The following is a 23678-nucleotide window of genomic DNA, read 5'->3' as shown; positions in this document are numbered from 1 at the left end:
GAAATTCGCTAAACCCGCTTCTCTTTATTCCCGCCTTTATCACGCATCTTGACTTCAGTTGTATGTCCTAGCCTCCGCGGCAGCATCGGCATCACGCTGCCTCAGCTGCTGGGTGCTGGCGTCCTTGAGCAAATCGCTCTGAGTTTGTTTCTTCTGGGCGTTCAATTGCGAGGAGAGCTTCCCGGTTGACTTGTTTGCGGCTTTTGCTCGAGCCTATTGAGGGTCGTAGGTGTTAGTAGGTTGTTCGCGCAATGGGAATAGAAGAGGGGGGGCGCGGGCAGGAGAATCTCACCTCGGCTGCCTCCGCGGCCTTGCGCCGCGCTTCTACCGCATCGGCAGACGACTGCTGGCCCGATGCGCCGCCGCCGCTACCACCACCCAGTACCCGAGGCGGACCGCCGACTCTTGCGGGGATCGGTGCGGTCTTTGGCTGGGGCGGGGGAGCGGTGCCAAGCGGGCGACCCGGGGAGTCGAAGTTGTCCCCCTTCTCCTTGCCGCAGACAGAGCCCATCACGGTTGCTGTGGGAGCTTTCGGATATTTGCGATTATGATACGGTATCTAGGGGTCCTGGGATCGTGGTGGTGGTGGTGCGCGCGCGCGGAGTGGCGAGTGTGTTTCGGCGCGAGTCGTTCGGGGGAGGACGGGGTGAGGTCGGGGGACGGAGGTGTTCGGGGCCGGGTGTACGTAAGGTTGTTCGAGCAGGGTCCCGGGGAGGTGCGGTTCGGAGGGGGGGTGCGGTCGTTTTTGTCGCAATGCGCTTTCACGCTTGGGTCGGCGTTTTGGAAGTTCGTGGGTGCGATAGATGCCTTTGCGGGTTGCGAAGCTATCTTGGAGCCAAAAAAAAAAAGTCACGAGGTAAAAGAAGGCAGTGTCTTAGGTTGGTCGTTGGTTTTTAGCCGGAGAATCAGCGTGGCCGCGTAAGGTAGCCTCGTCTATCGATATGAGGCCAAGACTTGCCCAGGTTTGCGACGGGACGTTCACTGGTTCAGCAACGGCTTCCATTCCATTTGCCCTGCCACAGTGAGTGTGCCACCCGGTACGAGGGGCACGCTAACAGTGTTGGGGTTAAGGCGCATCAGCAGTCATGGACCCCTGTCGGGCGGTCCAGCGCACCACAGTGACAGTCATTTCTGCCTCCCGGTCCCTGGCCGTTGTGCTCACCTCACCTTGACACTGCGGCGGGGGCGGGGCTCATTGGCACGAAAGAGAGGCCGATACTCCAAAAAAGTTGACGGGCCAATGGCCGAAACTCCAATTCTTTTTTCCCACAAGATTTGATGAGCTTGAATCAGGAGGTGGGGGTTGAGCAACACGCAATCGAAGGAATGAAACAATTTGCTTCTTTACCAACATGTTTTTTTTTTCTCTCACCTGAGAGAAGGTATTGGGTGAGTGTTGGTAAGAAACAATGCTCCGGCATTTGAGCGAGTGAAAGATCTATTCAATGTCCCACTCGAGCCGCCGGGTGGTTGGAGTTGAGGTCATTGCTGCCGTCGCATAACGTAGCGTTTCCCCTTCCTTTTCGTGCCTTCAGCGGGTGTGATGCCGATGCTACGTGGGGCAAACTACCTGCAGAATACTTTGCCTGCCGCCCTACGCGTGTGGGAAGACTCCGTACCCATCACGTAGCCAACAAGAAAAAGTTTCGTAGCTTCCTGCTCCCCCCCCTCCTTGATCGGAAGCCGATTTTGCGCAACCTCTCCTCCTACCCACAGCCATCATCGCGCAAGGCAAATTTTTGCTTCCCTCGATCCTTCTTGTTTCCTTCCTCTTCTCTTCTTTTTCTTGCTCTATCCTCTAAACAACAATTCTTCCTTCCCCAAGAACTTGTCGTTGCGAGAGCACCAAAGCAAACATGTCGGGTCAGAAGATTGCCATCGTTTCCGTCTACGATAAGACTGGTCTGCTGGACCTGGCCAAGGGCCTGAACCAGCAGAATGTCCGCATCCTCGCCTCTGGCGGTACGGCCAAGATGATCCGGGAGTCTGGCTTCCCCGTTGAGTAAGTTGCAAGTCCTTGCCGAAACTTTCACGTGTATGACCCGAAGCTAATAAGCTTTTTCTAACAGGGACGTCTCTGCCATTACCAAGGCCCCCGAGATGTTGGCCGGCCGTGTCAAGACTCTCCACCCCGCCGTCCACGCCGGGATACTCGCGAGAAACCTCGAGTCCGACGAGAAGGACTTGGCCGATCAGAACATCAACAAGGTCGACTATGTCATTTGCAACCTGTACCCTTTCAAGGACACCGTTGCCAAGGTCAATGTCACTGTCCCCGAGGCTGTCGAGGAGATCGACATTGGTGGCGTCACTCTTATCAGAGCTGCCGCCAAGAACCACAGCCGTGTTACCATTCTCAGTGACCCCAACGACTACGCCGAGTTCCTCAAGGAGCTGCAAGCTGGCGAGATCACCGAGGCGAGCCGTAACCGCTACGCTCTCAAGGCTTTCGAGCACACTGCCGACTACGATGCTGCCATTTCCGACTTCTTCCGCAAGCAATACGCCGCCGATGGCAAGCAGTTTTCCGCTTTGAGATACGGCGCCAACCCCCACCAGAAGCCCGCTGCTGCCTTCGTCAGCGGTGGAGAGCTCCCCTATAAGGTTCTCGGTGGCTCGCCCGGCTACATCAACCTTCTTGACGCCCTGAACAGCTGGCCCCTCGTTAAGGAGCTTAAGCAGGCCCTGGGTAAGCCCGCCGCCGCCAGCTTCAAGCACGTCTCTCCTGCCGGTGCTGCCATTGGCACTCCCCTGACCGACGACGAGAAGAAGGTTTACTTCGTCAACGACATTGAGGGTATCGACTCCTCCCCTCTTGCTCAGGCCTACGCCCGTGCTCGCGGTGCCGACCGCATGAGCAGCTTCGGTGACGTGATTGCCCTGAGTGACATTGTTGATCTTCCTACTGCCAGCATCATCTCCAAGGAGGTCTCTGACGGTGTCATCGCCCCTGGCTTCGAGGATGCTGCCCTTGCGCTCCTGAAGAAGAAGAAGGGCGGCAAGTACCTCGTCCTCCAGATCGACCCCGACTACGTCCCTGCCAAGACCGAGACCCGGACCGTCTACGGAGTCACTCTGCAGCAGGGCCGCAACGATATCGAGATTGCGCCCAAGTCATTCAACAGAATCATCACTCCTAAGGAGTCTGGACCTCTCTCCGAGTCCGCCCTCCGAGATCTGACCGTCGCCACCATTGCCCTGAAGTACACTCAGAGTAACTCTGTCTGCTACGCCTACAACGGGCAGGTCATTGGCCTTGGCGCTGGTCAGCAGTCCAGAATCCACTGCACGCGCCTCGCTGGCGACAAGGCAGACAACTGGTGGTTGCGTTTCCACCCTCGTGTTCTGGGCATCAAGTGGAAGAAGGGCACCAAGCGCCCCGACAAGAGCAACGCCATCGATCTGTTGGTCAGTGGCGAGCTCCCCAAGTCCGGTGCGGAGCGTGAGATGTTCGAGGCTGTCTTCGAGGAGGTCCCGCCCGCATTCACTGATGCGGAGAGGGAAGAGTGGCTTGGCAAGCTGACCAATGTCGCCGTGTCGAGTGATGCTTTCGTGAGTAAAGTTCGTGCCTGCTTGGAGTATAAACCTTCTGACGAGAACCAGTTCCCCTTCGTCGACAACGTCTTCCGCGCGTCTCGATCCGGTGTCAAGTACATTGCAGCTCCCGGAGGCAGCCAGAATGACGGCGCTGTCTTCGAGACTGCGGAGAAGCTTGGCATTACGTTTGTTGAGCAGAACGTCCGCCTCTTCCATCATTAAGCGTCTGTTATTTATACCAAATCGGTGTTGCGGGATTCAATTTGGGCATGTGAATGGACGGATTTTGGTCCTGAAGTGGGAATAAAAGTTACAAATGATGATGGAAGCTGGTAACCCAACAGCCTCCGCAACTAACTAAGTGCGAGCAGCATGCGAGCGGCACGTTGGACGGGATGTCGGCTCGCCATGTGAGGTGGCAGATATCTATTGCAAAGCACAGATCACCAAAAACGTTGTGCCGCTTTTGTCAGATGACTGTGATATTCAACATATATCCGGAGTAAAATGGGATGGACTTGAAAGGAGTTTAGTTTAGCGGAGCCTGAAATCGGTGGCTGCATGGAAATAAAAGCCATTATGAGACGAGAAACTTGCCTTCACGTGCTGCACAGGACCTGCGGCTTCAGGCGTATGATTTAAAGTTTGTTTCTTTGATCACGAAGCCGATGTTGCCTAAGATCAGATGCGTAGATTGACGATCTTGCAATAGCTCCCGACGCGGGGTTTAAAATAGGCTCATGGACACGAACATGGGATAGTCGTCCATGGCAAGGCGACTCTAGACGGAAGTCTATTTGCAAGGCAATCAATACGAAGATATGCAGCTCGATAATAGCGTTCCCCTCACGTGTGGCTGACATCTACCGCTCCTAAAGGCTGGCTACCATACCCGGACGCCACTTGGAGCATTTCGAGAAGTTGAGTTTGGATTTGAGGCGGCATCGTGGAGAGCTAAAAAAGTGCGCGGGACTGAAAACATGCGATGGCGTCGCCTCAGAACTTTCTTGCTCGTCATTGTTCCGTGTGTCTGACAGCCGCGTGGCTTGCCATTGTTCCAAAGTCGGATGAACTATTGACGGATGCTGCCTTGTCTCTTGCTTACCCGTCAGTTGGTACGCCTTCCTGCGGTTTGGAAAGGACGGTTCCTAGCGCACTGACCACAGGCGTAACCTAGGTCAGTGTTGTATTCTTAGAGATGCGGATGTTTTCTTTGCAAAACTGGAAACGGGCACTCACGCAATCTGATATTGGATGCTGCTTACATACGCATACCCTTGGAAGAGAGTCCGGACCAATGGGCAGCTGCTCATGTGCTGAGAAAGGGCACATAGTGGGGCAGGTACCAACCACGGGCCAGTGATTACAGAAACGCCCCCCCTGTGGCACCCACACCCCCGTGGTCAGCCTCTCAGAACCAAGTGACGAAGTCTCTTTGGAGTCGGGCCCGCCAGTTCTCTCGAGAGTCACGGGCGAGGGCATGAGGACCGAAGAAAGGGCCTCATCTCGGCGGCCCTCTCATTTTTCTTGCGACTTTTAAGGTTTGGGGGCTTCGTCTCCTGTCGACCTTGACGAGTATAATAAGGGAGCGGCAGTCGGCACCTTGGGGCGGTTGGAAGTGAGCGACAGACACGGCAAAGACTCACTCTCAAGAGACTTGAGTCAATTTTGCAGCGCAATATCGCGAATAAAACAAAAAAAAAAAAAGGGAAGAGAAAACCCGGCGCAACAACCATCGCTCCTCAATTATACCGACAGGTATGTCCTATTGAATCATAAAGCGCATATTTCGCAAGGTGATTGACAGCAATGACAGGGGTTCTGGTGTTACGCTGGCAGGTTAGCCCCTCCGTCACCAGCCAGAGAGGCCGCATTTTCGCGCCAGAGGCCATCAAGGTTCTCACGCCGCACCGCACCTGTTCATCGCGCGCCTGCAACACCGCCTTCCCACGACGTGGGTAGGAAGCTCCTACTGCTGCGGGTTGCCCTTGGTCCCTGGGAGACCTGAGAGAGGAACCACTGGTGCCCAGTTCAATCCAGTTCGTCAATTCTTGACTTGTTGCCCCCAAAAGCCTTGTCAACGGTTGACTCGCCTGGTCACGCCTTGCCTCGCCTCGCTTCGTACCAACCTTGAAGCTTTCATCCCACTTTCATATTACCCTTCTACCCAGTCTTGGTTCTGTTTCGTCAGGGCATTCATTACTGGACCATCCTCCACACGTTTATCCCGTTACTACTACATCTACCCTCCCCGACTCTGACACCTGGAGGAATTCTCCGTCCCCAGGGTCTCACTTTTGCGGCTCTTTTCTTCCCTCCTTCTCCAAGAACTTTCCGACCTCCCGTGGCCCAAGCCGCCTGTCGATCAACGGTCTCCGTGGGACCTCCCTCGAGCCGCACGGAAGATACAGAGGTCCTCAACATCATCATATCAGAGTCATGGACGGCCATCTTGATGGCTTGCCGTCCTATACTGGCCACGGCTCCGGCTTTTTCCTCGAACCCTTAGATGTGGAACATCTCAACGACCATTTTTCTGGTGCCGTAACTTTGCCAGTATCACACGATGAGTCCTGTATGGATTTGGACTTTGACCATATTGCCTGCAGAGGTCCAGATAGCAACAACCAACATCATCCTGTACCCAACCACAACCACCCTCTCAACCCGAATAACATACCGATGCATGCGCGAAGACACCACAGCCTATCCACGATGCCCGCACTACCCAACTACTTCGATCCCAGAGGCCAGATGCCCTTGGGCTTTGGCTCGGATGCCATCATGTCACCCACGGTACCCATGGGCTTTGGCCTCGAGACGCCCAACTCGAGCCCTCAGATCGAGGACGATAGTACCTCCGCGGCTTGTAGTAGTGTGGACTGCAATCGATGTGTCAGTGAGTGCGGCGCCAGTGAAGCTGGTGATATCTGCACTGACGAAGACTGCGCTCAAGCTTGCGACGATGACGACTGCGATGAAGCTGCTGCGCAATGTACAGACGCAGAGTGTCCAGCTAATGACATTCTCTCTGAGAAGGACAAAGCTGCCGCCGATGTGTTGGCTTCCATAGGGGGGGACACTTTCACCCAGGACAGCATAATGGCTCCATTGATGCCTTCGATGCCCTCGATGTCTTCCCAATACTACGCGGCCCAAAGCCCCTATCAGAGTGGAGGAATCCCAGCAGCATCTCAGAATCATTTCCACCCTGGCGGGATGACCTTGTCGATGGCTCATTCGATGAACATGGGCAACCCCTATCAGAGTAACCCCAACCTCTACAACACTGTCCTCAGCTCTTTTGCCGGCTTTGGGGATCCTGCCACGTCTGCGCCCGCAGATTGGATGGTATTTGGAATGCATCTCAACGAGCATGCGCACGATCAGACAAACTGTATACAGCCTTGCCTTACGGAGAACCGGAACTTGCCAACCAGGTGCCCTCTTCCTCACCTGTCGCATGCTCATCCAGGTGGACTAGACTTATCCTTTTGCATGCCCGACCCGAACTCGTCAGAGTTCATACCTTGCGGTGCTGAGCTCAACGGCGTCGAGGACTGGACTAGCCATTTCCAAGAACAACATGTTGCATCAGAAGGACAGCATCACAACTATCCTCATACAACACAACACTCTTACCCGCCTCTGATGCCGCCGAATCGTCAGCCTCATTTCCTTCCAGGGCCACGGGAAGGTCTTCTTGACCCGACCCATGCTGCCCAAGATAAGGAGTCCACCACCTCTCCTCTAGGGCTCCAGGCGTCCTCGTCTCCGCAACCGTCTCCGGCCACTGCGCAAACTCTGCCCAGCCCTGATAAGACCGGAGCTGAAGTGTTCACTTGCCAATGGGTAATCGCCGGTCAGATTTGTGGTATGAGCTACTCGAACGATGACGCTCTACAGGCGCATTGCAAGGAGAGACATATTGTCAACCTTGGCAAGACGGATGCTGGATACAAATGCTGCTGGGAGGGATGTGCACGTGAAGGTCATTTCACGCAAAAAAGCAAGCTCGAACGTCATCTACAGACACACACCGGCTGTAAGTCACCATCCCACCATCCCACCATCTTCAATGGAGATGTATGCTGACAATACGTCCAGTCAAGCCAGTCAAATGTGAAATTTGTAATACTCCGCTATCCGCCAAACAATCGCTAGCGCAGCACATGCGGATTCATACCGGAGAAAAGCCTTGGAGCTGCAAGTTTCCGGGCTGCAAAGCATCCTTCAAGCAGCAGAGTGCTTTGAGTAAGTGATACCATTATTCTTGGGTCTGTACAATTTCTAACTGGCTTCTAGCAATGCACTCGAGAACTCATACAGGCGAAAAGCCACTCAAGTGTGAGGTTTGTGGCAAGGCGTTTGGCGAGTCTTCCAATTTGTCGAAACACAGAAAGACGCACAATGTGAAGGGAGCATTCAAGTGTGACTTCTGTGACAAGGACTTTCACAGACTCGACCAGAAACGTAGGCATGAGAAGATTCATCGAAAGGACGCGAATGCGCCTAAGGCCGCCAAACCTACTCCGTCTATCAAGAAGACACAGGGCGGTCGAGTCACAAAGGCATCGGATCGAAGAAACAGTAAGTGATTGACTTGGACGAAGTTAATCACATCGTTAGAAGTGTTTATGATTCACGGGGAGGCATTTTTACACCACGGATGGCTTTTTTCCTTTGTCAACGTCTCATGAAATACCCTTACAGGCTCCAAGGTTCCGGACTGGCGTTTACAAGGAGAAATGGATCAGGTCAGGACGGCATAATAGGCTTCGGTGTTCAAGGCGGCGGCGAAAAGTCCAAGGGGCATGGACTTAGTCTTTTTTTTGGTGGGTATTAGGGAAAAGTTCTTGTTTTTTTCCGGGTGATGAAGTCATGGTGGTTGTGGTCAGGACCGATGCGTAGAATTAGTGATGCAGAAATACAGTACGCGTGATGCTTAGTTGTTAAAACTCATTGAGGGTGTTCTCCATGGCTTTTTAGTTGCATCTCGTTGTCACTCAAAGACTTGACTGTGTTGGCAATCTTGACGAGAGCTTACCGCGGCGTTACTAGACGCGAGAGACCTACATCAACCAGCAGATGATCCTTCTGGGAGCACATTTTTCACGGGTGAAGAGGTTTCGTGACTTTGGCATGGGATTCAGGAGAGGACCCTTCACTGGAATCAAGGTGTGTCTATCTACGTTGTGTCTCGAGAGGATCCGCGCCATATAGCACAGCTCGACTTGAGAACTAGGTTTGGGGTGAGAGCAGGTGACAAAAGATCACGTTTGCCAAGTCTCTCTCCTCGGGGGCACGCGAGAGCTTGGAAGGGAAAGAGACTTGTGAACTTACTAACACGCAAATGACATAACCACGCAAGGCCACAGGGACATGTTCTGGCCTTTTTCTGCGTAGGTTTCCGGTTCTCTGCTCGACGCTGCTGGAGACGGGGCTGGAGATGAAGAGTCTTTCTACGTCGTGTTTGTGGGTTTGCTAGTCTCGTCATCGCTTCACCTTGTAATAAGGTGTTACACGGCAGCAGACATGACAGTGGAGGTGATGGGTGTGTAATGTGCCATGGGGCTGAGTCGGATCTTGCACGGGAGGTCCGTACTTCGGGGCCGTGAGTGAGCTTCGTATCCCACTTCGCCTCCTTTCTCCATTCTGACGAGGCAGTTAGGAGAAGAGGTTCTTCGTATTTGCAAAGATGACAGAAATCCACATTTGGCGAGAAGCAATCACCACGAGGAGGAGACAAGGTTTTTCTCCCGTAAACGGTATCTTCCGGGTGTGAGGCCTCAGAGTAAGGTGCCACAGTAGATGTAAGTTTGGAGGCGTTCTGTCAGGTGAGGGGGGAAGGTGGCCGGTTGTAAAGGGACATATCCGACGCGATGAACTATCGGATGAGGGATATGATGTACCTTGGGGGCGTGAAGTGGGAAAAATTTCCTTTCTGCACCCTCCTCCGGTGCTTCGGCGAAATTCTGCGTTGTGGCTTCGTGAGAGGGGAGGGTCACATGGTGATTAATACGCCTTGTTGTGAGGACTGCTTCCGTTGGTTTGAATAGAATCTTGTTTTATTCTTGGCAATGATGCTCTAGACTCGGCTGCGGGTGTTTGTTCGTGATACTCGATGGGCTTGGTGGCGGTTCAGGGGAGCTCACAAGTGCAGAGATAACTGCTGAAGCGGATCATTTGCCATGCATGTCCAGTCGGTCCTATTTCTTCTGGCTGAATTTTTGGATTCTTCGTGTTCATGTCGATCGTAGAGAAGTCTTGGAGTTGAGGCTGCTTTCCTGACTTGATGCGCCTCGCACGATAGCCGCTGCGTACGGGTGGAGATACTCGAACAGAATTCGTGGTCAAAGTCTCGTGCTTTACGAGATTACATGGAACGCACTGAAAGTATCACATGGAGTTCGATTCACTGACAGATCGCGGGATTAGTCTTTCGTGCCCCAGTGTTGTGTCTTGGTCAAATCCACTCCGCCCATACGAAAGCACCGAGAGTAGAGAGAAAGGAACCCTTAGGCAGCTCCAAGATCTAGAATCCCACGACCCATCGACTGTAGACGGTCTCCTTACAGTTTTCTTATCGTTTCTTGTCAGCTGTGAGTTCCGTCAAACTTGGAAGACTTGGCATAGTTTCTCGCCTACGCCTGACGAGATTACAACAAGGTGAGCTTCTAAAGTACCTCCATCGTCCTCGTTACCAAGGTCCTGCCCAACTAAGGTAAGAACTTGTTTGTTACTGCAAATATGACTTATCGTAAGCGCGCGTTGCGTGAAGCCCAGCCTCTCAGATCAGTGTTGCGACTCTCTTTTCTCGGCGCGAAACTTTGGCCATACCTGGGCGTGGGATACTGCCTATCGCGAACTTTGTCTCATTTCGAGGCCCATTATCTATGTTGTCCGCGAAGTACTTCGCATCTCAAGGAACGGGGAGGTCTGGGCAGAGAGGTCGGTTTAAACCGGTCGAACGGCAGAGCATGGAGACCAGTCTCGAGTACGGTACTGCCTGTCTTGCTACAACCTGGTCAACCAGAGTTGCTGGCGAAGATACTGGCAGGCATCATATTTATCGTGAACGATACAGAAGGGTCCCTATAGTGACGGAAAGCACATGGCCACCCTAACATCATGCCATGTTATGAAGTGGTGAAGCCAGTCGTCTTCCAAATTGATTCATGGCCTTGAATTCTCCTAGGAGGCGCTGTCCCCCCGGCATTATCGATCGAATATGATTGCAACCTCGAGTTTGAAAGGTGACTCTGGAGCGGGAAGAAGTGTGGCGGAGGCTCTCAAATCGGTATATCTTATATACTCAACATATTATAATTATGCCATAGTGGGGGCGCAACCCTTCCCTTAGGGATGTTCACAGATATCAAGTAGCCAGGGGGGCAGGGTAATGAAGTGTGAGAACAAGTTTGGGACGGAGACATGAATGACATACACGAGACAGATAACAGGTATGTGTGATAGCGATGGAGGAAGGGACGCTGAGAGGGAGTTGCGGGCTTGACCATGAAAGTTATCTGGCCCATATCTCCGACGAGGTCTTGCACCAATGCTGCGCAGGTGAGAATAGTTGAAGTAAAACCATCACACATCGTCATATATCATTATGAGGAATCCATCACAATGGAAGAAAAAAAAGAAGCAAACTTTTGAAGTCGGGACATCTTTGGGCCCCATCATTGTGGCAGCTCTATGCTACCTCACACCACACACACCCGAGGGAATCCTCTCCCTCCCACCACGCAAGAAAGGAGGGGTGGGAAAGAACAAGAGAGGGGGATTCTTGTGAAGCCCATCCTTTTTCGTTTTTCGCTTGACCAATGTTTTGACCCGTCTTGAGAGAAATCCATTTCGTGTTTTGCAGCACTTGGGGGAGAAATGATAAAAGTGCAAATAAACCCTTAATTTCCCTCCGTGACCATGCAATGCATCATCGAGTAATTCGGGATCCCCGTGTGCCAAAAACGTGTTACGCCTCCGTGACCATTTTCATTGTTCCTCATCCCCAGATCTAACCCAGCAGCGGTCGGTCTAAATTTAAGCAGACTGTTTGGAGAGTCAGTTAGACTGTTCGTCCCTCAAGAGATGGTGCCATTCAGGAACTCGGCCAGGGAACACGAGAGGCAGCGCTGGGGAGAAAATATCTGTGCAAGATCTTTCATCTCATGGTCCGGCCCTGCATCCCATTGCTCCTCTCATGACTCCCTAGCCTCCTTCCGAATGGCAGATATTCCGACGCTACTGACCTTGACGGCGAACTTGCGCTGGGGGAAGTGGGTGGTACGCTTCTTGGCCTTGTCGGTGACGGCGCTGGCCTCCTTCTCGGACAATCTCCGGCGGATGGCACGGGTCTGCTTCGCGCGGAGGTCGAGGGGAGCGTACTTCTTGTTCTTGTAGAACAGGCGGAGCTGGGCGCGTTGCTTGGAGTTGATGACGGTAAGGACGCGAGCGATCGACTTGCGGATGTCGTGGCTGTAGAGCGGAAATTTTCACCGGTCAGTCCTCTTGGTTTCTCTTTTTCGGTCGAAGATTCCTCCAATTGATTTCGTATCAGGACGGGGGGTTCAAACGCACATCTTGTTCAGCTTGCTGCCGGAAGAGGCGATCTTCTGGATGCGGAGCTGACCGAGCTCGGTCTTGAGCTCACCAAGTTGCTTGGTCAAATCATCCTTGTTCTTGCTCCAAAGGGCGACGGCCTTGACCTTTCCGGACGACTGGGACATGATGAATTCTCGTCAGCGAAACGGGTTCTCTTTTCTCCTCTGTGGCTCCTTCGCAAGCAGATCCTGCTCCGCTGTGGTGTTCGCTTCTTCGTCGGGAAGGGGGTAACTCGAGCGCGGGGTGTCGAGGATTCGGCGGAAAAGTTGCGTCGTGCTATTCGGGGATCGCGAATTCCATCAGGGAGAGCAAAAGGGGTTCACTCACCATCTTGACTGATATGGGGGGTGGCGCTGGATATCTGGGTTAGTATCGACACGTCGTGAGAGAGGCTGAGGTGATCGATCGTAAATTTGAAAGTTTGGCAAAAAGCTGTTGCCCTAGTTTGTGCGCAAAAATTCGGGACCCGGCGCGGGGCCTGCTGTGATTGGGTGCATGTGGGCCTTGGGGTTTGGAAGCCGCCGGTCATGAACTGCGCCACAGCAGCACTAGCCACAGTCTGTCACCAGGGGCTGGCTGGAATAGTCAAGAGGGCTTCACTGAGCGAGATGTCAATGATATCGGCATGTAGTTACAACATCGTGTTCCGACTCCTTGGAAGTGTCTTGTCAATTCTGACTATATTAATCCAAAATTTCGAATCTGATCAGTTGAGTATTATGCCACTGGGCATGAGGATATCATAAGTTCAAACTGACTTCCATGCCTTCCTTTTGCTCCTATCGGAAAATGTTTTGAGGCAATAGGCCTCTTCTGGGAAAGGAAAGGGTGCGTACGCAGTATCTGAGACGCAAGCAACTTCTTTCGCCGGTCTCCGGTACATTATTAGCAAATCTTCGAGGCTCTCGACTCTGATGCGACTCTACCCGCACCTGCATTTTTGGTGCAACACCCTTCGGCACTTACATAATCATTCGAGGTGCACGGTCCATGTGACGCCGAGCTCCTCCCTGCTGCATCTGGTCCCTGCCGACAGTCCCAGACACGCGGACATGCCAGAGACCATCGAAAGACAACATCTCGACTTCGAAGACCTACCCACATACAGCAACAACCAAGCCAGACCCAAGTAGCATCGAGGCGTCATGGCTGCGGCTTCAGGAAACACGGGCTGGGCCCAGCTACGGCAACAGGCACGAAGTCTAGAAACACAGGTACGGAATCACTCTGCCCAGAACGTCATCCAGGCTTCCCTGACATCCGGCCTCCACAGACAGAGACGCTATTCCACACCTACTCCCAATTCTCGACGGTATCCGACATTCCGGCAAAGCCCACAGAGGAGGAAAGGACCACAGAAGCAAAGCTACAAGATCTTCTCGAAAAAGTACGCCCAAGCCCTCGTCTGAAGGATCTCGGCTCTCACCTCCTCCGCTGTCTCGAACATCTGTACTAACATGGCCATCAACCCATCAGCGCGAGAATGTCATTTCACAACTATCCCGCCTCCTCGACTCGGAAGCGACTCTCACCTCCTCCGCCCTGAAACAGAACAACCTCGCCCTCCTCCGTGAGAAGCTCGCCGAACACAAGCGCGACCTCGTGCGCCTGCGCAAAACCATATCCGAGGCTCGCGACCGCGCCCACCTTCTTACGAATGTCCGCTCCGACATTGACGAATACCGTGCCAACAACCCCGAAAACGCCGAGGCCGAGTACATGCTCGCCGAGCGCAGCCGTATCGATAACAGTCACAACATGGCCGATAGCGTCTTGTCCCAGGCCTACGCTGTCCAGGACAGCTTCAACATCCAGCGCGAGACGCTCGCCAGCATCAACCGTCGTATCACAATGGCCGCCAGCCAGGTGCCGGGGTTGAATAGTCTAATCAACCGCATCTCGGCCAAGAAGCGCCGCGACGGCATCGTAATGGGCGCCTTCATTGCGTTTTGTTTCCTGATGTTCTGGTGGTTCTTGTAGTAAGCGAAGACCCGGCATGGCTGAAAAGACGTCCCTCGTGTGTTTGTTATGTGTTCTACAAAGCCGTTACGACTGGGGAATTACTGGCATAAAGGAAATGCGAGGCGTTATTGGAATTGTTTTCTTTTGACGTTTTGATCGGATTGGGGTATCTTTGGTGCATATTGTACACTATAAGAACACGAATATCTGTAAGCAAAAGTCAGGTTACATGGGCCTGACTGCTACACAAGGCTGGCTTTCCTAAGCCACCTGGGAAAAAAGCTATTGTCCTCCCATTCAGAATACCTCCTTCTTTCCCTTCGCTGCGTTCTTGACTGGAGCAGTCTCGAGTGCTGCCTTTTCGTGCTTGTTCCACTCGTGGAGGACTAGCTTCATACTCTTCACCAAGCTCTCCCGCTCATCGGGATCACTGGGACCACTGGCAGCCCATCTTATCCTACACAGATTATCTACCAGGTAGACATAGCCTACTTTGCTGTTGAGATATCCAATAGACTCGCTAATCTCGTTGGTGATGCCGCGGGGCACTAAGAAGTACTTGCCCCAGTTGTGCTCGGGGATCTGTTTGCGTAAGTTGCCCATGAACATCTTTACGATCCACGCCTTGAACTTGTTATCCTCGATGTTGAGCTGGAGGACCTGCGTCTTGCCGGGGTTCTTGGCCAGGAGCTCGTGCAGCTCGGGGTTGGCCTCGGGGGAGATGAAGGTCTTTGCCTGTTCGTCGGCCCACTGGCTGCTGTAGACGGCGACGACGGAGACCTTGTCGAGCAGCGTCCGCGTCGTGTCGCGGGTGTTGTTTACGTTCTTGGCGAGGGTGTCGCCGACGAAGTTGGGGAAGAAGAGGGACATGTCGGCCTTGAAGGGCAAGGGGGGCGCGATGAAGGATTTACCCTCGTGGAACCGCATGTTGCGCCAGTCGCGGAAGTAGGGGCGAGCCATCTTTTCCTTGCTATAGGAGGAGGGACATTCCAATTAGCTATCTGCTCTTTCATGTCTCTCTAGGGTATTGACGTTGGGAACTCACAGTTCTTTGCGCCGCACAAGATGCTTGTCGTAGTCGACAAAGTCATCCCTCCTTTCCTTCAGCGGCCTCCTATCCACGCCCGAGTTGTCCTCTGGGTGAGGCGGGTGCGCCATGCCAATGGGGCGCGGCAGAGGCTGTGGCGTGAAGTTGTATACCCGCTTGCCATAAGCTCTCGGGGCATCAATGGCAGATCCGGGGAGGTCAGGTTTCGGAGACTCTACGGGGGCGGCGCCAGGCGCCGGAGTCGGGAGCTGGTCGGCCAGGTATGGTCGGGAAGTGCTCAAGTGCCGTCGCCATGTGCAGACTGTGCAGGAAATGAAGGCCCTTCTAGAGGCGCCGCCCATGGACAGCGCCATTGTCCGTAACGGTGTAGTTGGGACCATTGCGCCTGGTTTGGAATGGTCGACTGCGACGTTTAAGTGTCGAGAAAGGGTCCGGTCATCCCTCTTTCGATGCCTGGTTGCACAACAAAAAAATTCGCGCCACATTATTTCGACGTCCCCCTGTCCTGCAAAGCTGGCGCCACAAGTCTCCAGCCACACTTTGACGTTTGACGAGGGCCCTTGAGCCGCGAGCGATAACAGAGTGGATCGGCAACGCTTCAATGCGGAGACGAGGGGGAAAGAGCCAAGCGCACTGAACCGACGCAGCGGGTCTCGGGCCACCCTGCAGCTTCCCCGAGGGGCATTTCACATTGTGTCATGGGGGAGATTCAATCGACCTTCACTGGCCGAACACCGCGAATAGCCGAGTGTTTGGGGGAAAGGACAATGCCGTCGCCGAGCGGTTCAATCCTCCTGCAAGTGCGTTCGCACATTCCTTGGGGAGTGCCTTCCCTTTTTCTCCTCTTCTCTTAGGTGTAGAAAAGAAAAAAAATCAGAAGTTGGGAATTGGTTTCTCATCCTCTTAACTATTCAAAATTCGAAACAAAATGTTTCTTCAAAGAGGATCGCGCGCCGTCCGGACGCAATGGCACGTCTCCAAGAGCATGGCTCGCCTGGCTGCGGCGAGAGCTGCCGGCGTCTACCCCTCCAGACAGTTCCACGACACACGGCACCTACGGGTTGTGAAGCCTGTCTTACTGGCAGATATTGGCGAAGGTGAGAGAGTTTCCCTGTCTGCTGCTTGTTCCACAGAGACATCTTCTGACAATCCCGGTTTACACAGGCATCGTGGAGTGCGAAATCATACAATGGTTCGTCGAGCCCGGCGCCCGAGTCGAGGAGTTCTCCCCGCTGTGCGAGGTCCAGAGCGACAAGGCGTCTGTGGAGATCACCAGTCGCTTCTCAGGAGTCGTCAAGAAGCTGCACTACGACGCCGGCGACATGGCCAAGGTCGGCAAGCCTTTTGTCGACATTGACATCCAGGGCGGGGCTAAGAAGGAGGACCTGGATGCGCTGACGGCCCCGACGGAAGCGGTACAGGAGAAGCACTTACAAAAGACGCCGGAACCTCCTGTACAGTCCAAGCCACAGCAGGAAGAAAGAACACAAAACCAAACAAGACGGGAATCCGGGGTGGCATCTCAGGATGCGGGCAGTGCAGAGGATACCCCACGGCCAAAGGGGACCCACGCCTCGCTCGCTACACCGGCGGTGCGGCATCTTACCAAGAGCCTAAACGTAGACATTGCCGACATAGACGGCACGGGGAGAGACGGGAGGGTACTGAAAGAGGACGTACAAAACTTTGTCAAGCGCCGCGACGCCGGTGATAGGCCGGCGGGGGCCTCGACTCCCTCCCCGACCGCCTCGGCCCCGCCTTCCGGCGCCGCACAACTCGAAACCCGGGTCCCGCTCACGAATACCCAACAGCAAATGTTGAAGTCCATGACCCGCTCCCTCGCGATCCCCCACTTCCTCTACGCCGACGAGATCGACTTCTCCAGCCTCGTCCAGCTGCGCACCCGCCTCAACCGCGTCCTCGCGACGTCCCCCGAGGTGGGCGGTGGCGAGACCGGCGTCGCGAAGCTCTCCTACCTCCCCTTCATCATCAAAGCCGTCTCGATGGCGCTCTACCAATACCCCATCCTCAACGCGCGCGTCGACCTCGACTCTTCCTCGTCGTCGCCTTCGTCGAAGCCGTCCCTCGTCATGCGCAGCCAACACAACATTGGCGTAGCAATGGACACCCCCGCCGGCCTCCTGGTCCCCGTGATCCACGACGTCGGCTCCCTCAACATCCTCTCCATAGCCTCGGAGCTGACGCGCCTGCAAAAGGCCGCCCTCGCGGGCAAGCTGGCCCCAGCGGACCTCAAGGGCGGGACCATCACCGTCTCCAACATTGGCAATATTGGCGGTACCTATCTCTCACCCGTCATCGTCGATAAAGAGGTCGCGATCCTCGGCATCGGCCGCATGCGCGCCGTGCCGGCGTTCGAGGGGGAGGACTCGGACAGGGTGGTGAGGAAGCACGTTACCAACTTTAGCTGGAGCGCTGACCATCGCGTGGTGGACGGCGCGACCATGGCCCGGGCCGCGGAGGTGGTGCGGCGGGTTGTGGAGGAGCCCGACGTCATGGTCATGCATCTGAGGTGAGCAGCGGCGCGGGAAAACTTGTTCTGGAAGGAATATCGGGGGCAAAGGGAGTAAGCGCGCGTGTTGGGTTGGGTGTATCTATGACTGAAAAGATGCCTGGCCACTTCCCCTGGACGGTTGGGAAGGGTGAGAGAGAGAGAGAGAGAGAGAGAGAGAGAAAGGTACCCTCCGTAAGGGCGCCTTATGGATGACGCCGTTCGGCCGCCGCGTGATGCGGAGTAAGAGGCCGGGGGGGTGCGACAGCGTGGAAGGGTGGGCGGAGGGTTGGATGACTTACAAGACTTCTTGACAAGTAGACTTCTACAGTAATGGTTTGTAGATATGAGGGCGAGCAGGGGTTTTAAGTGGTGGTGCAACCACCTTCATCGGTATGCCAAAAAACGGCTTGCGGGAAAATCAAATCCAAGGGTTCAACAAAACAAAATCATCAGTAATCTGTAAGATTGTGCTGCTGCCCGACGCATGTCTGACAAGCATTTTCCTGTATATGCAACCCGACACCAAGTAAGGCAGTGTACGTGTTGTACGACCGTAAATGCGTCGTGTGTTCAAAGCCGCGCGATATGTACACGGAGTAAGGTATTGATAATGATACCAACATTGGGGACCAGGTCACTGCCCCACAGAGCCAACCATCCCATCCAGGCCAAAACCTCCCCGTGGACACCCCCCCTCTCCTCGGTGTAGGCAAAGTCATATATGACGGCCCAGTCACGACGGACGAACGCTTCTCCACATCCTTACCGAGTTGACACCAGCTCATGCTGAAGAATCCCTGAACGGCAAACGTGAACGATTATGCTCCGTAGTAGATGCAAGTGCCTCGATCCGGCAGGTTGCCCACCACTCCGAGAAGCAGCAAGGATTGCCTGCGCATAAGTACACTACAGGAGGGTAGGAAGGGAGGGGGCAGATTGGGCGCGTTGAGAGGGAAGATGTAAGGTAGTAATGGTCATATTTGATCAGTTTTATCATTGTATAATACTGAACTAAGAGAAGTTGCAAGTGATAGAAAACGCAATAATCTACCCGGCTAGAGCCCGACCATTGAGCATTCTCTGTTTTGCAAACCCCTGCATGGAGTGAGGAAACAAGCGCCAAACCGGCTCCTCGTCACCATTGTCGCCTCCATGGCCAACCCATTAAGCCTGTCGGGCCTTGATATATCGGGTTGCCCATGTGTTGTCCCTCCTCCCTCGTCATTGCATAATTCCATCCTACTGATTGGACTACGCAGAGGATGCCATTCGTGGCGGAGATCCTCGTGACACCCCTTCATCTCCGTACATTGCATGCAGGCTGACTTGTCACAGCCAGCGGTTTTGTAAACCAGATCCCAATGCTAACGCCATGAATATCCAAAAGTAAACGCTCATACTTCTATGCCCGGAACTCCAATATCCCGCAGGATAATTTGTCAAAAAGAAGCAGCCAAAAAAGAACCAATGACAGTACGCCTTCTATAGCCGGTATACAGCTCATGCCTCCTCTTCCATTGCGGCCTTGACGTTGGCCAAGGCGTCGCGCTTGACTTCTTCGAGGGAGCGGCTGACATCGAGGCTGATGACATCGGTCTCGTCGGCCATGGGGGCCTCGAGAGACTGGAACTGACTGCGGACCATGTTGGCGCCCATGTAGTGGTTGGTGGCAGCGCTGCGAGCCGTAACACGCTGGACCAGGACGTTTTCGGAGGCTGACAGGTAGATGAAGTGAATGAGGATCGAGCGGTCGTAGTATCCAGCAACGCGGATCACGTCTCTGTACTTGCGCTTCAGGGCCGAGCAAGTGAGGACGACTCCGTCGGAGCCCGCAGCCAGCTGGTGGCGGGACTCTTCGCGCAGGGCAACAAGCCAGTCCCAACGGTCGGCGTCGGTAAGAGGAATGCCGTTTGCCATCTTTTCGATATTCGCTTGAGGGTGGAACTTTTTCATGCGCGAGTCAGACAGGATTCCGAAATACGAGGCGGAAAGCACCACTTACACTGTCACCCTCAATGTAGGGCAGCTTCAGAGCTTGAGCGAGGTACTCGGCAACAGTCGTCTTGCCACAGCCAGCAGGACCAGTAACTAGCCAGATGTGGTGGTACTTGGTGTCGAGAGATCCGTTGACGTGTACGCCATTGTTTGCGGAGGTCGGAACCCCAGGTACTCTAGGCTGGGTCTGGGACGCAACGGCTTGTTGTACGCCGTTGGTAAGCCCCGAAGGCGACTTGGGAGTTTGTCCACTGACAGGCATCGGGGAGTCGTAGGAAAGCATTGTTTTGCGAAGATCCGTATATAGAAACGGGTCCCGGATATCTTGTTTCGAGGAGAGTAGGTTATGACGCTATCGCGTTATCCGGAGTTGAAAAGGTCGAAGCGTATGGATACTAGTTCAGGTTTTCAACACAATCTAGGAGGTGGGTGTAGGATATTGAAGAAGTTCGAGCGATGGTATATAGTTATATATGTAAGGTTTGTTTTTGCGAGTATGAGAACAGTTCAGAGGCAGGACGAGGAAACGGAGATGAGAGTGTAAGTGCAGGGCGTTCCTGTCTTATAAGTGACACGGACGAGACTTCTCTGGGTCTGGGGGATCGATGAGGTAAAAAATTCCAACGGGGACTCAAGGGGTGCCCTGACGGCAACTAAAACGCCCTGGGGGGAGCGCACAGCAGGTTCCAGTACCTGGACTTCAGCGGACATCTCTCGGGCCAGGGGTAGAGAGAGACCAGGGGGGTGTCACTGACCCGGATCCCAAAGAGCGGCGTCCCCTAGTCGTCATGATGGCCAATGAAAGTGCCGCATACCCCAGCGGGGAGAAATCCGTTACTCCACAAAGTACTGGGGGAGGGTGGTCAAGCCCATATCCGTGGGGGTGCGAACAGAGATGACCGTGTGCTTGCGTCCGATGTTCTTGACTGCTCTCTCCAAGTACGGATACGTTCGCCTTGTACTTTTTCTCCGCGGGATCCAAAAGCCAAGGAGGTCGCATCTGGGGCAGACGTGGGACGAATGGAACGAGATCAAAGTTGCAGCCTGATGGAGGGGAAAGAGCAAATCGTTGGACGAAAGAAATCCGTCGTCGAGTAACAACAGCTGGCTGTTGGAGTACGAGAGTTTGCGACGGGTAACTGCATTCAGTTGTTGGGTTTCTGGCTTTTGAGACTGAGCACCTAGCGATGGCGCGTAATCATTTATTGGGATCATCTTTGGTAGTTGCCGAACCGCTACGAGGTAAGGTAGTAGACGAGCTCAGGCCGGCCCTCCGAGATTGTCCCCTAGGCTATCGTGTAATACCTACTCCTGCCATGAATAAATCTGATGGCTTTTGAACCTCGCTAGGTATTATGCCTGTACCGTGACGACGGAATGGTGAGGTAGATCACCAGCGGCAGCCACCAAGGGCCACAGAGAGGCAGTCTGTTTTTGTGTCCGGTTCGCGAATCCCCTGTGTGTTTCTAGTGTAGGTATTCGCACCACTCGCCCAAGGTAGGAGTACGAAACCACTCTGCGCTGCGCGGTGCGGTGCGATGCGGTACGGTGCGTCGTGTACGTACGGCATCTCAAGGAGTTTTGAGGACCCCGCGACCAGGATGAAAGTGATTGTCCAGGGCAAGCCGCAAACACCGACACCTAAAATAATTGTGCCGTGTGTTAGCACCTGGGGGACAGAGCAGGGTGTGGCGTTAGGTGCACGAGTGGGTAATGCTGGGAAAAGGCAAAGCCGGCGGCGATGACAGGACTTGCATCGCGGGTCCCGGGGAGGGCGGAGGACGGGGCTCGGTCAAGGAAGATGGAAGGCTCCAGTTGGCCAGAGGCAAAGGAGATGACGATGCTAAGGATGAAAAGGGTTCGAGAGGCCTGAATGGCGGGGGGGCAGAAGAAGGGGGAAAATGATGGGCGTGGTCGGGCAGGGTGGTGGGTGGACGAGGGGGTGCCATGGGCGGCGAGGTGTGGACTGTGGAGGAAGCAGCGTGGGGGGACACACTTTTTCTAGAACATGACACTAGGAGATAATTTCCTGAACTGGGTAGGGGCCAGCGAAACGAGCGAAGTCACTCGACACGCAAAGAAAGAAGGAAAAAAAGAAAAAAAGAGACTTTTCCCGGAAAAAACTTATTAAGCCCTCGACCAAATTTCCAGCCTCGGTGGGGGGGAAAGTGTCCGACGACGGGCAGCAATGACAAGCTTTAACCAGAGATGAATATGACTTTTTGTCCAAGCAAACACAGCTGAACACCTATGTTTCTCAGATTTGGAAGTTAGGACTGTCTTGCTCAGTGGGGGTTCATTCGGTGAGTACCTTAAGGTTTAACTTTGAGCATGCGGGTTTTCTCAACATGCTCGAGACGGTAATTGGGATTGGTATCTCGGAACGCCTAGTATCTACCTTAATCATTAATGACCTGCGGATACCTGCATGCTTGCGTGTAACTCCACGTTGTTTCTCTGGAACAAGTGCAATGACTTGTCCGGTTCTCGCCCGACCAGCCTGGTTAGCAGACCTGGTCCCCGTCCGGGACTGGTGATGGACGGGGGAAAGTGCAATAAAGTGTTTTTGGGCCTCGGGCAAGCACCGAGAAGCTAGGATTACATCATACCTTTGGTACGGAGTACCTCAACATGGGCAGCTATGAATACCTGGTACGGAAAGCACTGGATCAACGCGCTTGCTCCCGCTTCATGGCTCTTGCCTTTCCTTTTCCAAATGCACGTGAACAATATTACCTTACGGATAGAAAGAACAACCAAACAGGGGAGAGCCGGCTGACACTTTGCGACCCGAGGACAGTGTCCACCGGGGTTAACTCCTTCGTCCACTCAGATTACCTTGCGAGACGGCAGTAGACGGGCTCTAGGACTCCAACGCGCCAATGCACCTGCATCTCAACTTCCCAGCCGTGCCAGCCCAGTCTCTGCCCCCGTCGCCTTAAAAATCCCGTCATCTACCATGAGCCATGAGGTGCAGTCTGCAGATGCTCTGACTCTGGCGTCCCGTCTGCTCTTTCAAGTTTCGGCTCGGCTGGACTTCCGGGCGGGGCTCACAACGGGCCGGCACCTCCTCAGTCACCAGTGCCCGGGCGCACTACTGTCACTACCTCACACACGACGACTCGAATCCTTGACCCATCGGCTTGGGAAGATGTGGTTTGAAGTCTGGAGTCTGAACACAGTTCCCCTCCCTTTATCACACTGACTCCTTTCCAGCCATTCGGATTGCGTCCTATCATCCTGAGACTCTCTTCTGCGCTCTTCTCTCCCTCCACCATCGGCGCTCTGCCTCTGCGTCCACTCTTTTCCCACACAGCCCACGCTGTTCAGGGCTCCAGTTCCCTCCGCAAGACTCCGCTAGGCCCTGGTCCTGGTCTTGCTGCAACCAGCCGTGGTGCATTACCAGCAGCCAGCTCGTGTGCTCGTCCTGCTGTTGCTGTCCTGCCAATCCTATTTTGCCCGCTTTCTTTTTCGTTGCTCCAACAAGTCTCCAAATTTCTCACCAGTCTTCGACCGCCTTCTCCAAGCCCAAGTGGACCGACCACCGCTCCAAGCAACTCCCCGCCAGCTTCCCCAACACTGAACCCAACCCAACGGTCAGAGGATGCGACACGCGAGCGGACAAGGATGGGCCCTTTCCACAATTCTTTTTTCTTAAAGTCTCGACATACGGAGCACACTACGTAAATACGTGCGTATTTTTGTCCACAAGTACAGATACGAATTGGTACCGCTTACATCGGCTCATCGGCCTCTCACCGCTCTCATCATGAGCCAGCTGACTTATCTCTCGGTGGAGTATGCAGTTTGTTAAAATTGCGTCGCGACTGTAAATGATACATCGGAAACGTCGGCTCGGCTTTTGACCTCAACTCTGGCAAGAAAGCATATTGTGGACGTTACACCAAATAGGCTCACACCGTTGCCATCACAGCCGCTCAATGGCCGGGCGATATCCGTATGGCCCCCGCCCATCTCATCTGCTGCGGGGGATCGATTGCAAGTTTCGTGACA

At 54.1% G+C, this 23678-nt stretch overlaps 8 protein-coding genes across 8 annotated transcripts; 4 read left to right on the top strand and 4 right to left on the bottom strand.

Annotated features, from left to right (window-relative positions):
• Positions 1-54: 54 nt before the first annotated feature.
• BDP81DRAFT_449641 (uncharacterized protein) lies at positions 55-511 on the bottom strand (the record flags this gene model as incomplete). The annotated part of the gene is made up of 2 exons (XM_060592435.1): positions 55-213; positions 293-511. The coding sequence occupies 2 exons, from the start codon at positions 509-511 to the stop codon at positions 55-57; spliced, it is 378 nt and encodes a 125-aa protein (XP_060445253.1).
• A 1345-nt stretch (positions 512-1856) lies between these two features.
• On the top strand, positions 1857-3759 carry BDP81DRAFT_461094 (phosphoribosylaminoimidazolecarboxamide formyltransferase/IMP cyclohydrolase; the record flags this gene model as incomplete). The annotated part of the gene is made up of 3 exons (XM_060593729.1): positions 1857-2002; positions 2070-3552; positions 3604-3759. 3 exons carry the CDS (start codon positions 1857-1859, stop codon positions 3757-3759), a joined length of 1785 nt encoding a protein of 594 aa, XP_060445252.1.
• A 2355-nt stretch (positions 3760-6114) lies between these two features.
• Positions 6115-8135, top strand: BDP81DRAFT_319821 (uncharacterized protein; the record flags this gene model as incomplete). Its single annotated transcript, XM_060584472.1, has 3 exons — positions 6115-7582; positions 7645-7791; positions 7843-8135. 3 exons carry the CDS (start codon positions 6115-6117, stop codon positions 8133-8135), a joined length of 1908 nt encoding a protein of 635 aa, XP_060445251.1.
• Positions 8136-11366: 3231 nt separating this feature from the next.
• BDP81DRAFT_25920 (ribosomal L29 protein) lies at positions 11367-12369 on the bottom strand. The gene is made up of 3 exons (XM_060582886.1): positions 12124-12369; positions 11796-12021; positions 11367-11595 (listed from the first exon to the last, which is right to left on the bottom strand). Exons 1-3 carry the CDS (start codon positions 12270-12272, stop codon positions 11587-11589), a joined length of 384 nt encoding a protein of 127 aa, XP_060445250.1. The 5' UTR covers positions 12273-12369; the 3' UTR covers positions 11367-11586.
• Positions 12370-13216: 847 nt separating this feature from the next.
• On the top strand, positions 13217-14267 carry BDP81DRAFT_25901 (vesicle transport V-SNARE protein). The gene is made up of 3 exons (XM_060582884.1): positions 13217-13361; positions 13421-13534; positions 13624-14267. Exons 1-3 carry the CDS (start codon positions 13293-13295, stop codon positions 14125-14127), a joined length of 687 nt encoding a protein of 228 aa, XP_060445249.1. The 5' UTR covers positions 13217-13292; the 3' UTR covers positions 14128-14267.
• A 139-nt stretch (positions 14268-14406) lies between these two features.
• On the bottom strand, positions 14407-15537 carry BDP81DRAFT_319681 (ATP10 protein; the record flags this gene model as incomplete). Its single annotated transcript, XM_060584456.1, has 2 exons — positions 14407-15079; positions 15155-15537. 2 exons carry the CDS (start codon positions 15535-15537, stop codon positions 14407-14409), a joined length of 1056 nt encoding a protein of 351 aa, XP_060445248.1.
• Positions 15538-15980: 443 nt separating this feature from the next.
• BDP81DRAFT_348874 (2-oxoacid dehydrogenase acyltransferase) lies at positions 15981-17842 on the top strand. Its single transcript, XM_060586172.1, has 2 exons — positions 15981-16254; positions 16322-17842. Exons 1-2 carry the CDS (start codon positions 16086-16088, stop codon positions 17689-17691), a joined length of 1539 nt encoding a protein of 512 aa, XP_060445247.1. The 5' UTR covers positions 15981-16085; the 3' UTR covers positions 17692-17842.
• A 1235-nt stretch (positions 17843-19077) lies between these two features.
• Positions 19078-20142, bottom strand: BDP81DRAFT_25876 (thermoresistant glucokinase family carbohydrate kinase). The gene is made up of 2 exons (XM_060582883.1): positions 19672-20142; positions 19078-19613 (listed from the first exon to the last, which is right to left on the bottom strand). Exons 1-2 carry the CDS (start codon positions 19945-19947, stop codon positions 19170-19172), a joined length of 720 nt encoding a protein of 239 aa, XP_060445246.1. The 5' UTR covers positions 19948-20142; the 3' UTR covers positions 19078-19169.
• Between the last annotated feature and the right edge of the window lie 3536 nt (positions 20143-23678).

This window comes from Colletotrichum phormii (genome assembly GCF_030913505.1).
Source record: "Colletotrichum phormii strain CBS 102054 chromosome Unknown BDP81scaffold_10, whole genome shotgun sequence".
Taxonomy (NCBI): Eukaryota; Fungi; Ascomycota; class Sordariomycetes; order Glomerellales; family Glomerellaceae; genus Colletotrichum; species Colletotrichum phormii.
Note: the sequence above shows the minus strand (reverse complement) of the source record. Positions and strands in the feature narration are given on the sequence as shown.